General features: G+C 48.3%; 1 protein-coding gene across 2 annotated transcripts in view; it reads left to right on the forward strand.

The window, feature by feature from the left end:
• The window catches only part of ZFP64 (ZFP64 zinc finger protein), an 86,921-nt gene extending 72,476 nt beyond the window's left edge, over positions 1 to 14,445 (forward strand). Inside the window, exons 6-9 of one of the 2 annotated variants that reach the window (XM_080813357.1) lie at positions 788 to 937; positions 1,182 to 1,244; positions 10,158 to 10,409; positions 13,183 to 14,445. In XM_080813357.1, coding sequence (XP_080669483.1) covers positions 788 to 937; positions 1,182 to 1,244; positions 10,158 to 10,409; positions 13,183 to 13,892 — 1,175 coding nt within the window. In that variant the 3' untranslated portion in view covers positions 13,893 to 14,445. The remainder of the gene's footprint in view (positions 1 to 787; positions 938 to 1,181; positions 1,245 to 10,157; positions 10,410 to 13,182) is intronic. The other variant, XM_080813358.1, reaches the window with a different exon arrangement.
• The last annotated feature ends 674 nt before the right edge of the window (positions 14,446 to 15,119 follow it).

The following is a 15,119-nucleotide window of genomic DNA, read 5'->3' on the forward strand; positions in this document are numbered from 1 at the left end:
GTTTTCAACCCCCCGCATCCTTTTTTTTTTTTTAAAGATTTATTTGTCAGCACCGCAAGCAGGCAGAGTGGCAGGAAGAGACAGAGAAGCAGGCTCCCCACTGAGCAAGGAGCCCGATGTGGGACTCGATTCCAGAACCCTAGGATCATGACCTGAGCCGAAGGCAGTGGCTTAACCCATTGAGCCACTCAGGTGTCCCTCCCCCTCCATCTTTTAAGTGATTTGCTGAAACAGTGGCATTTTGTCCAGGAGACCAGTGGTGCTTGAAGTGTGGTCTGTGACCTACTGAATGGAGACAAAACAAATTCAGAAACCTTAACCTTGCAGGACCAGCCTTCTGTCATCTCTAATGTTTGTTTGTTTTGTCTTATTTCATTTGTAATTTGTGTTATATTTTATAAAAATAGCAGCCACTGATGGATTGGAAGATCTTTTACAAACTAATCTTTTGCTACGTCACCTCAGAAGCCACTGTTGCAAAGTTTTGCAACCTGGGTCTTGCCAATTGGGTCTGTCCTGTTTCCATGTCTCTGGTTCCCTGTATTTTCTGGAAGTTGGAGTTCAAGAAAGGACTTCTTAAGGCCAGAGCATACATGGCTTTCCATTTTTAATGGATTGGGGGGGGGGGGGCTGGGGTTTTTTTTCTTTTCTTTTTTTTTTTTTTTTTTTTTTTTTTTTTTTTTTTTTTTGGAGAGGTGATGGAGGTAAAACAGTCCTGCTTCTGTTGTAAGACTTACCATGGTGGTTGTATCTGAGAAATTAACCCTTCTTTCTGTGTCCATTTCAGCTTCAGAATTAGAAGATAATGTTCCCAAACCAACGTGTCCCTCCACGGACAGCAGTGATGCCCAGAAAGCCCCTGCCTTGGCGCTTCCCTCAGAGTCCAAGGAACAAACGGTGACGCTCGGAGAAAGGACCTTCAACTGTTGTTATCCAGGTGAAACATGAACTTGAACGCGTGGACCCCTTCCCAGGCGGGCGCTGGAAGGGCGAGCTCTGCCCCGCTCGCCTGCGGAGTCCTGGCCCCGCCCCCCGCGCACTGTCCGCGCAGGCGCAAATGCATCCTAAGCATCCTGTGGCGTCCGAGCTCCCCGGAACTTCCCAGGTTTTCAGGTTTATGGGCGCTTCGTTTTTGAGGCCCTATTTTGAGAAAACCTGGATTTTTTTTTTTTTTCTTCTAGGTTGCCACTTCAAAACTGTCCACGGCATGAAAGATTTGGACCGCCATCTGAGAATCCACACGGGTAGGTATCCATTCCTTTGTTGGAAACTCGAACATTGAAGGAAGTGGCGAGGAGTTGGAGCGCGCTGGCCTGGGGTGGTGCGCAGGGCGGAAATGGTCTGCGGGGTGGGCTGCGGCCTCAAAAGTCAGAAGCTAGGGGGTGCGTCCGGGGAGAATCGGTCAGAGGAGATGGGATCAAGGCTGTTCTGAAAGGCTTTCTGAAGAAGGTTCTTGCCTTGAACTGCAAAAGGTGGCTAAGTAACCACACAAGACCAGGAACATTCCAGCAGGGGGAACAGCAGGTGCAAAGGCATGGAAGGTGTGAGCCAGTTGGGGAGGTTGGTGAGGACAGGCTACAGAGAGGCGTTGTGGCCCAAGTAATCCTCGGTAAGGTCCTATGCGTCTGGGTGGCTCCGTGGGTTAAGCGTCTGCCTTGACCCAGGTCATGATCCCAAGGTCCTGGGATCGAGCCCTGATGAGTTGGGCTCCCTGCTCACTGGGGAGTCCGCTACTCCCTCTCCCTTTGCTCCCTACACCCATTTGTGTGCACCTGCTCGCACATGCTCTTGTCTCTCACAAATCTTTTTTAAACAAGTACTAAGGTTGCTTCTTAACCGTTCTTTGAGCAGCCGGCTACTGAGAATAAGAGAAATAAGATGTGCTGTAGCAAAGGAATTTCCATGATGTATAATCAGGGTCTGCACACTACAGCCTGTGAGCCAAATCTAGCCTGTGAAGCTCATTGGTCGTCTGTGGCTGCTTTGGCCCCTACCGTGGCATCGAGTCTTGCCGGAAAAAACTGATGGACAAAGCTGAAGGCGTTTACTATATGGCTCTTCACAAAAACCTTGCCTACCTGTTGGTCTTAGGTGTAGACCCTACACGAGTGGAAGTTAAGATTGTGGTCTGTGGGGCCCCTGACTGGCTCAGTCGGGAGAGCATGCACCTCTTGATCTCGGGGGTTGTGAGTTCATGCCCTATATCGGGTATAGAGAGAACTAAAAAAAAATAAATTAAAAAAAATCAAGGGGCACCTGGGTAGCTCAGTTGGTTAAGCATCTGCCGTTGGCTCAGGTGGTGATCTCGGGGTCCTGGGATCCAGCCCAGCGTGGAGCCCTGTACTCAGCGGGGAGTCGCTTCTCCCTCTGCCCTTACCCCAACTCATCTGTGCTTGTGTGTGTACAGTCTTTCCCTCTAAAATAAAATCTTAAAAAAAAAAAATTAGGGGCGCCTGGGTGGCTCAGTTTAGTGTCTGCCTTCAGCTCAGGTCATGATCCCAGAGCCCTGGGATCAAGTCCCAGGTCGGGCACTCTGCCCAGCCGGAGTCTGCTTCCCCGTCTCCCTGTAGCCCCTCCTGCCTGTGCTCTCTCTCTCTCTGTCAAATAAAATCTTAAAAAAAAAAAAAAAAAAAAAATCGATCTGTTGGCTCTTACAGAAACCAAACCAGGTGGCTTAAACATAACCGAGTTTCTCTCGAGTACAACTTAAGGAGTACTCCAGAGCTGGCAGAATGGCTGTCGTCCTTAAACTATAGCTTCATCTCCAGGTACGAGGCAACTGCTCTGTTAACTAGTGGGAAGCAGAAGTGCGGAAGAGGGCCCCTCCCTTGGGCCATGCCCTGCCTCGCCCCCCAGCAGCATCCCTATTGGGATTGGACCCACCTTGGGCATCAAGGGGGGCTGGGAAGTGGTTTCCAAAAACCACTAAACTCAGGAGCTCCCATGGGAGGACCCCTTTCTGGGCGATTAGTAGTCTCCGCTAGAAATGGGCGTCGTGAAAAAGGTAGGCAGGTCATAAAAAAAAAGAAAGGGTAGGTCATAAAGGGCCTTCTAGCGAAGGGAATGTTGATCGTCTCCTGGAAAGACCAGGCTGCCAGGATGAGGTCAGCAGAAGCCATCTGAACAGAGGAGACCCCACCATCGTGACTGGCTAAGGCAACCTCAAAGCGGGTCGGTGGCTCAGTCCCATCCCCCCTCAGCTGGGCGATGCTACTGCCACCTAGTGGGTGGGGCCAGAGATGCTTCCAAATCCCTACGATGCACAGGTCAGGCCCTATGACAAAGAATTCCCAGATCCCCGAATCTGTGGTGGACCTAGAGAGAGAGGGGGTGGATTAATATTTTATTGGAATAATACAGTACATGACGGGGATACAGAAAGTGGGCAAGGCCCTGTCCTTGGTGGGGTCAGATTCCTGGGTACAGAAGCGGGGCGGACAGATGGCTTCTCTGGCACATACTTAGGGTGTTTTACTGTGTCCAAGGCAAATGCTCTAGCTCTGAATATTTTAACTGGTGAAAAGGGGGGGGGAGGGGAGCTTAAAGCATCTCTCCCTCAGGGCATGACCCAGGAGTGGGATCCCTTGTGATTAATAATGAGACCCAACTAATGGTGGTTTAAAGCCAAGATATTTCTGTCTTACCACAGTCCCAGTCGGGTATGGTAGCCCATGGTTTTGGGGACTCTGGCTCTTACGTTGTTGCTTAACATCTCAGGTGTGTAGCCCATGTTGGCGTGGTCTGAGCTGGCTTACTGACCCCCCTACCCCCCACTTAAGGTATGAGAAGTTACCCGTCACTTGGGTTCATGCCTCTTGGCCTAGAATGTAGTCACATGGCCATTCCAAGCTGTGGAAATTGAGGCTGGGAGAAACGTCTAGACTCTGGCCACGTGCCCAGCTTCTAGAATGAAGGTTCTGCTTACAAGAAAAAGCTCGGACGCCTGGGCTGAAGGGCATCCCGGACCGAGCTGTGAGAGGCGGGGAGGGTGCTATGTGCGGGTCATCTTTTAAGGCTTAGGCCGGACCTTTGCCAGATGGATACCACAGTGGTTCTCAAAACACTGCTGTGATCCTTTTACATCTAAAAACTGAAGATCTCCCCCACCCCAAGTTTGTGTTTTATCTAGAGTTACTGCGCCAAAAATTAAAACCGTGCTTTAAAATATGTATCCACTTAAAAATAACAATAAGCCAAGGTGGCCGGCTGGCTCAAGCGGTAGAGCTGGCAACTCTCAATCTCACGATTTTGAGTTTGAGCGCCAAACTCACTCACTTACAATTAACAATTTTTTAAAAATAAGCTCCTTGTAGCAGTACTTCATGAGAAGTAACTACTCTCCCCAAAAACGTGACCAGTGGTATTATCGAGACCTTTGCAAATCTCCTAAAGTCAGCTGGGCTCTCCCACCTGCGTACAGTCCACTGCCATGGTTTGAGTAGCTAAAGAAAATTTGGTGCCTCGCATATGGTTGGAAATGGAATATTTTGTTGAAAGCCTTCTCCGATAATTTCTAATATCCTACCAAAACACAACAGAGGGAAGTTTCTTTAACTTTTTAAAGATTTATTTTAGAAAGCGTGCAAGTGGGGGGAGGGGCAGAGGGAGAGAGAATCTTCGAGCAGACTCCCCACTGAGTGCAGGGCTGGACACAGGACTCGAGCCCACGACCCATGAGAAAACAACCTGAATGGAAACCAAGAGTCAGATGAGGACTGAGCCACCCAGGTACCCCGGGGGTAGTTTCTTAAGGCTCGGTTGCTGTATAGAATCTGGAGCCATAGCCACAAACTTTTTAAACTGATAAAATCCATTGTTCTGTTTACTTTTTGAATGGCTCTTACTCATGCTTGATTTTTTTTTTTTTTAACTTGTCCTGCATTGGCCACTTGGAAAATACTGGTTTAGCAACATACATAATCCTTCCAAATGTTGGCCCATTTTACAACAGAAAAAAAAAAAAAATCACTTGTTAATATTCCCAGTCTCATCAGAAAAATCCAAGAGGAAGCTGCACACCCAGGGTAGGGAATAGAGGTTCGGAAATCCTAACTTTTTTAGAGCTGGGATGTTACCGCTGCAGCACTGTCGGCAATCTTCCTTGAAATGACAGGCTCACGTAGCTCATTCTGAAGGAGATATTCACCAAATCCCAAATTTGAAAAACTCACCAGGGCCTGTTCGCACAACCGTGTGCTTTTGGTCTGCATACTTCCCATCTCATGACACCGTGTTTAAAAAAGAAAAAAAAAAAAAAAAAGGCTTCAGGAGGGAGAGATTTAATAGAAGTCAGGGGTTTTGCTGCCGGGAAGGCTATTCATGAAACTGGCTCTGGGTTCCCTGGGAGGGTATGGCCAGGAGGAAACTCCGTGCCACTGCCTCCTTGCGCGGGGGGGGGGGGGGGGGGGGGGGGGACGGCTGGTGGTGCATGCTCAGGCACGTGTAGTCCTGCCCAAGAGTTCGCACAGCAGAGTGAAGGTCAACAATGGAAAAGGAAAATCCCCATCTTTGTAATAGGATGAAGATCCTTCTGACTGCAGACTCGACCAGAAGAGACTGGGGTACCCCCAGTCACTCACGGACCGCACTTTGAGAACTGTGGAGGCTAATGTGGGGGCGGGGGTGCGGCCTGTGTGCCCAGAGTGAGGGCTTCCTGAAGGGTTATCTGGGGGAGAGTAAGTTAGAAAGCTGAGTGTGCTCACATTAGAGACCTGGAAAATCAGGCCTTGATTTTTGGGAGAGGAGTTAATTACCTTTATTCTAAAATTGCACTTCCTCTCTATACCCCGAAATTGCACTTCCTCTCTATACCCCGAATGCCAGTTTATGTATTCTGGATGAAAATTTTTAATCAAGAGTTGAATCATAAATATTTTAAGGTGCTCATGCATGTATTTAGCTTAGTAAAGGAGTTGGACTCACAGTATTGCTGTCTTTTATCCTCTGTCCTCATTTAGCACAGGAATCCGGATTCATTGGTCATGCACGAGTGGGGGCCTTTCTTCCGCTGTGCCATAGACCATTGCTTGAACGTGAATCACTGTTCCTGGCAGACTTAGAGCGTGCCCACACTGCTCTCTCCTTCTGACTTTTTCAGCAGATGGAGAGAGTGTAGATGATTAGGCTGTGAGGACCGTGTCCATCTCCAGGACAAATGAAGACCACTCAGTCCCTCCCAGTGTCCTCCAGAGTCCGTCACCACTCTGTGCCTCGTGCTGTCTCCTGTCTGGGACCCGGCCAGTGGAGCACCCTCTGTCTGGAACCTACCAGATAAAGGGGGTCTTGGCTTTTTTTTTCCTGAACCCTATGAGCCCTTCCCAGGATGTTTTTAAATGAAACCCCCTTAAACTGTATTTCTGTACACATCCTATCAGTGGTAAACACGTCGTATTTAATACATAAACCCCAGCTACCTTAAGTGTGGTAAAGACCCCACCCAGGGGTCAGCCTCACCCGGGGGCTTGTTAGAAACCCTGCATCTCCGGGCCAACCTGGACACACTGACACAAACTACATTTTACTTGGTTTCTGTAAGTTCAACCTGAGAGATGGGGAATGTTGGTCAGAGGGTACCAACGTCCAGCTGGAAGATGAATGAGTTCTAGGAGGCTGCTGTACGGCACGCCAGCTGTTCAGGTAGCGACTTCCAAGTCTGTCCTGACAAGAGTAGGTCTTAAGTGTTCTGACCACAAAGAAACGGTGATTGTGTGAGGTGAAGGCAGTGTTAATGAACCTTATGCTGGTAATCCTTTTTCAGCTTATACTTGTATTAAATCACCACGTTGTATACCTTAATGTCGTGTCAGTTATATCCCAAATCTGGGGGAAAAAACCCATTTTAGTGAGCCCACCCCACTCAAGCCCCCCAAATGATTGGGATGTGCAGGAACACTAAGAAAACCCCGAGTTTAATGTTAGCAGACCAGCTGTCAGATCCCCTTAATTGTGCCGTAGTGACGAACGTAAAGGACCCTTCAGAATTACAAGTATGCTTGGTGGGTGTGAACGTGGCTCCCGTGTACTGACCAGTCTCTCGTACCCTTACTGGGGTTGTTGATTACATGATGGGTAGATGCTAAATTCCAGTTAGAGGTAGTAGAAATAAAAGTGCAGTTATTTCCCATACGAGGTCTTGGATCTCCTATATCTTATCCCCAAGCCCTAAATTAAGAATCCCCTGATCTTGGTTGGGGGCAGCACCTGACTGGCTCAGTCCATTAAGCGTCTTCCTTTGGCTCAGGTCATAATCTCAGGGTTCTGGGATCAGGCCCTGGGTCTGGGTCCCTGCACAGCAGGGGGAGACTGCTTCTCCCTCTCCTCCACTCCCTGTGGGCATGCCATGTGCTGCACCCCCCCCCCCACTCCCTACCTTGCGTTCTCAAAAGCTTAAAAAGAAAAAAGGAAAAAAACAATAAGCCTGATCTGGAATGTTACGAGTCAGCTGGGCAAGAGAACCACGGTGAACCATGCACTGGCTCTTAAAAGGATTTGCCTGAGAGTGATCCCTCCATTTCAGTCCTGTTTCATTAGGCAGAATAGGTCGCATGCCCAAGCCTGTGGTCACTGGGATTAGAGGCAGAATTCTCCTGCAAAGGGGACAGTGAATACTCCAACCGTACATAGTATTCATGGGAGGGTTTACCTCTGACCTAGGAACTTAAGTTGTCGTTGATCAGTTTTCTGCTGGTTCACACTTTGTAACTGGATATATTCCTAGACCGTTATCCACTTTATCAAGTTCTCGTTTATTGGCGTAGTTCTACTTAGGCCATAATGGATTAGATCTGTGGTCCCCTTTCTCTCTTCCACTGTCTCTTGGAAGGGTTCTCAACCAGGTAGTCTCGTCCCCCTGACCGCCTCCCCTCCCCGGCCCTGGGGACATTTGTCAATGATCAGAAGACCTTTTTGACTCTTAAAACTAGGGATAGAGGTGCTACTGGTGTCCAGTGGGAAGCAGTGAGTGCTGCTGCTTGGGACAACCTAGATGAAAGGATTACTTGGCCAAAAGGGCAGTGATGCTGCGCTTGAAGACCCTAGAGTTTTGGTATCTTGAGCAAACCTCCCTTCTTAACCATTATTTTGTTTATGTGGATTAACAGCTGTGTATCTTGATTTCTTCTAATTTATTGAATTGCATAGTTCACTTCCAGCCTTTTAAAAATGAACTTAAGTCTACAAACACCCTTCTGAAAACAGGGCTAGGCTATAGGTTTTGACACACACAGCTTTCCCTGCCCGTTTCTAGAGAGTTTGTCATCTGATTTTGATTCTTAAAAATTGTTTTAAAGGGGCGCCTGGGTGGTACGGTGTGTTAAGCCTCTGCCTTCGGCTCAGGTCATGATCTCAGGGTCCTGGGATCGAGCCCTGCATCGGGCTCTCTGCTCAGCAGGGAGCCTGCTTCCCCCCACCCCACCCCCCACCCCCCGTCTCTCTGCCTGCCTCTCTGCCTACTTAGGCTCTCTCTCTCTCTCTGTCAAATAAATAAAATCTTTTTTAAAAATTGTTTTAAAATATGCTCTGACTTTTGAAAAACCTTTTGGGAAACAATATCAGATTCATAAGTTTGAGTCACATCTATTTGGTTTTATCTTTTCAGTATGTATTTTTTTTAGTGGCTCTGTATTTTGTCCAATATTCGATACTCCTTTTTAGCATTTTCCTAAAGTATTTATGTACCTTAGGAGCATTACGCTGATTTTTAAAATATGTTAAAGCTTTTACCAGGGAAACTAAATCTGTTCTTACTTATATATAGCTTGACTTTTACTTGTGTTCTGTTGCCTTTCTCTATGGTTCTCTTGTGGTTTGGAAGCAATAGTTTCCATTTGATTATATCCCACATCTTATCCACTTCCTTTTTTCTGATGTACACAGATCAAGTGTGATGCTCTGAGTCATCCGCTGGCTTTCTTTTCTCTTTCCACTGAATGCTAATTCAAGTATCGGACTCTATTTAAGTAATTTCTGTAGAACTTTGCAGACACTGCTCCCGTTGTCTGAGGAATTACATGCTGATCTGAGCATTTCTTTCTGAAATTGTAAGAGTTCATTTGTGGGCTCCTGAAATTGTATCGCCCTGCCTGCAGATAAGCCATTTGAAGACTCGGGACTGTCGTTCGTGTTGAGAAATACCTGTTTTCTCTGTCCTGGACCATCTAGAGCTGGCTCTCATGTCTTGTACTTTCCCTTTCCGGCAGCCTTCTGGAAGATTCTTGGGCTCCATCTTCAAAGTCCTTTTTTTGACATCCTTTCCGCTCATCAACTTGGAGTCTTGAGAGTCCCAGGAGAATCGGAATTACTATGGAAATGAAAACCGGGGCACCTCGGTGGCTCCGTCATTAAGCATCTGCCTTTGGCTCAAGTCATGATCCCGGGATCGAGCCCCACTTCGGGCTCCCTACTCAGCAGGAGCCCTGCTTCTCCCTCTGCCACTCCCCCTGCTTGTGTTCCCTCTCTCACCGTGTCTCTCTCTCTCTGTCAAATAAATAAATCTTTAAAAAAAAGGGAAATGAAAAGTATTTGCTTTTAGAACTTCACCTTCTTGAGTTGGGTGTGTCTTCCTGGTTCTGGCTTTCCCCAAGCATTTGGTTATTGGGTGGACTTTTTTATTTGTAAGTGATGAGTCTGGAATGGTTGTAGGGGAGGGACGGAACACTGGAGGAAATGCTCTGGCCATTGGGTTCTGTTCTCCGGAGTGTCTCCAACTACTTGAGGGCTTTGCACTGTTTCTGTGGTGTAAGCGCCCTCATTTTCTAACACCATTGCTGCTATGGTTTGGTACAACTGAGGGAGGAGGCAACCTGACCATTCGGTGCGAACCATGAAAGCTGTTCCGAGGTCCCTGCATCTGACCCTGAGTACTTCTAAAATGACTCTCCATTTCCCCAAACAGGGTTTGGCCTATGATTTTTGGCCTTCAACCTGATCTTACCTGTTCCTTACGATTCTTTGTAATTTGTGAGCCGTCCATGACTAGCACACCTTCTCGTTTCCCAATGCGCTGAACTGTGTACTTCAGTATCTTCCTATCTGGGCACTGGGACAGAAGGAAGAGGCAGACCCCTCGGCCCCGGCTCCTACCCGCTTGGTCCGATCTCTTTGCAGTCACCTTAACAGAGAAACCCTTAAAACCTTGCATCTTCCTTATGTGTTTGAAGGAGACAAACCCCACAAGTGTGAGTTCTGTGACAAGTGCTTCAGCCGGAAAGACAACCTGACCATGCACATGCGTTGCCACACCAGCGTGAAGCCCCACAAGTGTCACCTGTGTGACTATGCCGCCGTGGACAGCAGCAGCCTCAAGAAGCACCTGCGGATCCACTCGGACGAGCGGCCCTACAAATGCCAGCTCTGCCCCTACGCCAGCCGCAACTCCAGCCAGCTCACCGTCCACCTGCGGTCCCACACAGGTAGGTCCCTGGCCCGGAGACCTGTGCCTTACTCCTCGTCCAGTTTCTTCACCTCCTTCTCGCTAAAATGCAAGCAACCGAGAGGACTTGGTGGTCCAATGTAAAGGAGTTGGCATTTCTGTGGTTTTTCACCCAGACGGCCAATGTTCCGTAAAACGTTGAAAGTCTGACAGCTCGGTTTTTTCCTAACTCGACGACATAGGCCACAATAGGGAAGCAAGGGATGTCTCTCAAAAGTCTGATGTCTAAACTAGGTGTCTTGGTCATTTCGTGTCAACTGGTCACATGGCTGAATTCTGAAACGTAGCAGAATTAGCTGACTGGACCTGCAAATCACAGACTTCTAGTGTTAGAAATTAGACTCTGCCAAAAGCTTTCTCTTCCCTTGTGAGACCCCACTGAATAACAATAGAATCAACCAGTTCATCGAGGCACGGAAAAGTGGGGATCGGGGGCTCTTAAGAAGGCTCAGAAAATGAGGTTGTTCAATGAATTCGTAGAAGGCGGCAAGCAGATGGGATATGCTGACATCTGAAACTAAGTTTAAAAAAATAAAAATAAAAAACTCTTCCAGCAGACAAATGGCTCCCAACCCTCTGGCTGCCTCCCAGCCTCTCTAACCAATGTTTCACTACCCTGAGAGCTCTGGACTAGGACCTGGCATGTAGACTGCCAAGGCCACAGAGTTCAGAGGAGAAGCAAAAGCCTGTTGGCGACATGGCCCGCACTGCCCAGTAGCAGGTAAAACCTGTGGCCGCCTCTACCTAGTCCTTAAACTGGTCTGTTCTTCCTAAATCTAAATGTCACCTATGGATTATGAATCGCTGGCAGGAGATGAGTGGTCTAAAATGCCCCAAATCTAACAAATCCTGGAGATAGCAGAATACCTTGGGTCATAGACAAGAATTCTTCAGTTCTAATTGGTATCTACCCACTAGCAGAAATGCTGCATCCAAGAAGAGTTCCGTGAAAAGGTAGTGAGAACGAAGTATGAATTAAAACTGAAGTTGCTGGCTACAAAGGCAAAGAAATTTCCCAGACACTAGAAGAAAAAAAAAAACTGATTTGGAAAACTAAGAAAGAATAAGAAACTGGAAGTTTGGTCACTGGCCAGGTCTAGGGGGGAAAAAAAATAGAAGTGAGAAAATCAACTGAGAAAGAATTTCTCGATTCTAAGGAGCCATAAGAGTGGAAAGGATTCATGAGATGCCGAGCAGGACAGATGGAGTGGGTGGGCAGAGTCAAACCTAGAAAAACTTTTCCCGTAGTATTAGCTTCTAGGGGGATAGTGGAATAGTGCCCTCAAAGCTGGGAAATGATTTTGGATGAAGAACTCTATACCCAACCAAACTGAGGTATACCAGTATACTGAAGTGTACTAGTAGAAAGTAGACCAAAAACAGGCAAGAAATCAAACTTTCAGGTGTCATGCTAGTGGCAGTTACTGGAAGATAAACTCTTCTCCAGGGAGAAAACAAAATGTGGCCTATCCGATGTATATTTGAATATTACTAACAGGTTGCAGTAAAGGGAAGTATCAGGATGATTCCTGTGTTGAAGGTTTAAAAGAAAATTCAATAAATCAGAAACTCAAAATCCACAAGAAATCTCATCTACAGTGTTCCATAATTAAAAGACTGGATGACTTTTGAGATGATGGCAAGATTCTTTTTCCCCGAATGCATAGTCCCATCAAGAATTAAGCTAAACTGTGTCCCAAAATGAGCATGTAAGAAAAGAGAATATGACCTTGATGCTGACACCACTATCAAATGGCCCAGGGGTGACCGTGACCCTCTAAGGTGTGCAGAATTCTGGTGAAGTATTTGGCTCCAGTGAATGAACTATATACCCAGTCCTAAATTAGTGTTTGATTCTAACACTGAAAAACAACTCGTCAAAGCATGGGAATTCACTGGCCAGAATGCTAAGTTCAATGCTCTTGAACTTAAATGTCAAAATCCCGACAAGTAGGAAGAGGTAGTATGGTGAAGACGAGGGAATCCTCAAGAAACTTCTCGGGCTGATGGACTAAAAGTTAGGAGGCTCTTACCCAACATAGAAGGTTCATGCCAGAGGTGTATAATACACACCCAACAGTGGGGAGAGGCTGGAGGGAACGGTGGACGTGTAGGGTAAGAGAGATCATCTTTGCTTATGTTCTACTGATGACAGTCGTTAGGGTAGTGACCCCCAAAGGCAGTAAAAGTCCTTAGCAGTGCTCCAGAGTACAGAAGAGGCTGTGGATTTTCAGGAATTGGTCCCCTGCTGCCATATTCCCGTATTTTGTATATAAAATTCAGTCTTGTGTAACTATGAGACTTCAGGAATACAAGCTCATCAGTTGACCTAATAGAGCTTAACCACTAGAGTCGGCAATACGTCATGGTTTGATTTGGAACAGTTGTAACAAAATTGTTACCTCCTCCATGTCCAGTTTTGGGGTATTAGATTAAATGAGAGCTAGAGTCAAAAGTAAAGTGGCTTCATGAAAAGGCCAGGATGCCCTGGTGCCTGAGTTCAAATCCCTCCTATTTGACCTTGAAACCTCCATTTTCCCATCTGCTCAATGGGGGTCATAGGACCCACTTATGAGATTGACGTGAGCATAAAAGAAGTTAACGTACATGGTAAGTGGTGGTGTCAGGGAGTTACCCGTCACTGGAGTCCAAAGACCCGACTCTCTGCACCCGGTGTTCTGATGCATGTTTGGAGGGGGGAGGGGACTTCTTTTGCTTGTCTGCTCTAATGGAAACGTCCCTTCCGTTGTCAGGGGACACCCCCTTCCAGTGCTGGCTCTGTAGCGCCAAGTTCAAAATCAGCTCGGACTTGAAAAGGCACATGATCGTGCACTCGGGGGAGAAGCCCTTCAAGTGCGAGTTCTGTGATGTCCGCTGCACCATGAAGGCGAACCTCAAGTCTCACGTCCGCATCAAGCACACGTTCAAGTGCCTGCACTGCTCCTTCCAGGGCCGGGACCGGGCCGACCTCCTGGAGCACAGCCGGCTGCACCAGGCCGACCACCCCGAGAAGTGTCCCGAGTGCAGCTACTCGTGCTCCAGCGCCGCGGCCCTGCGCGTGCACAGCCGCGTGCACTGCAAGGACCGCCCGTTCAAGTGCGATTTCTGCAGCTTCGACACCAAGCGGCCCAGCAGCCTGGCCAAGCACATTGACAAGGTGCACAGGGACGAGACCAAAACGGAGAACCAGGCCCCGCAGGGCAGGGAAGGGCCCCGAGGGAGCAGCTCCCAGCACGTGGCCAAAATAGTGACCCAGCGGGCCTTCCGCTGCGAGACCTGTGGTGCCTCCTTCGTCAGGGACGACTCCCTGAGATGCCATAAGAAGCAGCACAATGAGCAGAGCGAGAACAAGAATTCGGACTTGGTCACGTTCCCGCCCGAAAGCAGTGCCTCGGGGCAGCTGGGCACCCTGGTCTCCGCGGGGCAGCTGGACACGTCCCTGGAGCCCGGCCAGTGCCTCTAGTTCAGCCAAAGAGGCTGGTCGGCTGGCCGGGTGCCGCCCTCCAAGTGGAGGCCATTGAGCCAGACTCGTGTCCCCAGCTCTGGGGACGGAATGCTCCAACTTTATAAAGTTGGCCTCGAGACCATGGGCTGCGGTCACCGGCCTGAGAGCTGACGCCAAAGCAGCACAGTGGAGACACCCCTCCCCGTTGCTGTCTTCCCTCCAAACGTCGGCTGCCCGGGTTGACCCAGTGGTTCCGAGGTGGGGTGGGGAGGTCCGTCGCGCACCGCTCCGACCCATAGGGATAGTTTCGTGACGGAGGCCAATCCTAAAACTGACCCACCTGCGATGGAATTACAAAACTATTTAGATCACGTGGGGGACTAAACTGATGTGTATAGTGGGGAAGGTTAGGATGGCCGCGGGGGTACGCTCCGTGGAGGACCTGGGGGCCTCCGGGAAAGTCCTGTTTCTTAACCTGGGTGGTGGTGACGAGTGTTTGCCTTACGCGTTCGTGTGGTTCCTTTTATCATTGTCTTATAATAAAAAGGCAGACTGCGCTGTAGAATGATGTAAGGGGAATGCTCCATTTTTTTTTTTTTCCTTCCTTCCATTAGAGTGGGTGTGCTGTGGGGTTCTTCATGCCCACTCGATTCGGAAACGCGTTCTAGACGCCCGCAGGATTCTCCCGGGCTGAGTGCTGCGGAGACGAGAAATGCAGTTTGACCTGAAGGTGGCGCCAAAGATCAAGCGAACAGTAGCTGAGCCCGCACGTGTGCCTTGCGAAGAAGCTGCATTTCCGTGCTTGTGTAGAAAAGACCTGGGGCACCCGTAGGCCCCGGGCTTGGTTCTGGGACATGTGATGCAGGAGACAGGTGGAGCTGAGGGTCTTTCATCCCATTCAGCATTTGGTGTTCGCCGAACCAACAAATGAAAATCCAAACTTCTTGTAGACAGACATTTTACTTTGGCCAAAACTTAGCAGGCTCTGGAGTGCCAGTGGGTATATAACTTACCCACGGCTGTTTCATTGTTCGGCATCCTTTCTTCAACTACAGTCTTTAATAGAAATTCTTATGTGCCCTCATCACATTAAACATCTGTAATTTTAAAACCGATGAAATAGATCCATTGTTTTTGGTAGACTAGGAGGAAAAGGACGGGAAAACTTTTTTAGATTGTACACAAGGGAATACATAGTTCCCTTATGGAAGGTGTGTGTAGCTTATTTCGTTATGAATTCTGTTG

This window comes from Martes martes (assembly GCF_963455335.1).
Source record: "Martes martes genome assembly, chromosome: 9".
NCBI lineage: Eukaryota > Metazoa > Chordata > Mammalia > Carnivora > Mustelidae > Martes > Martes martes.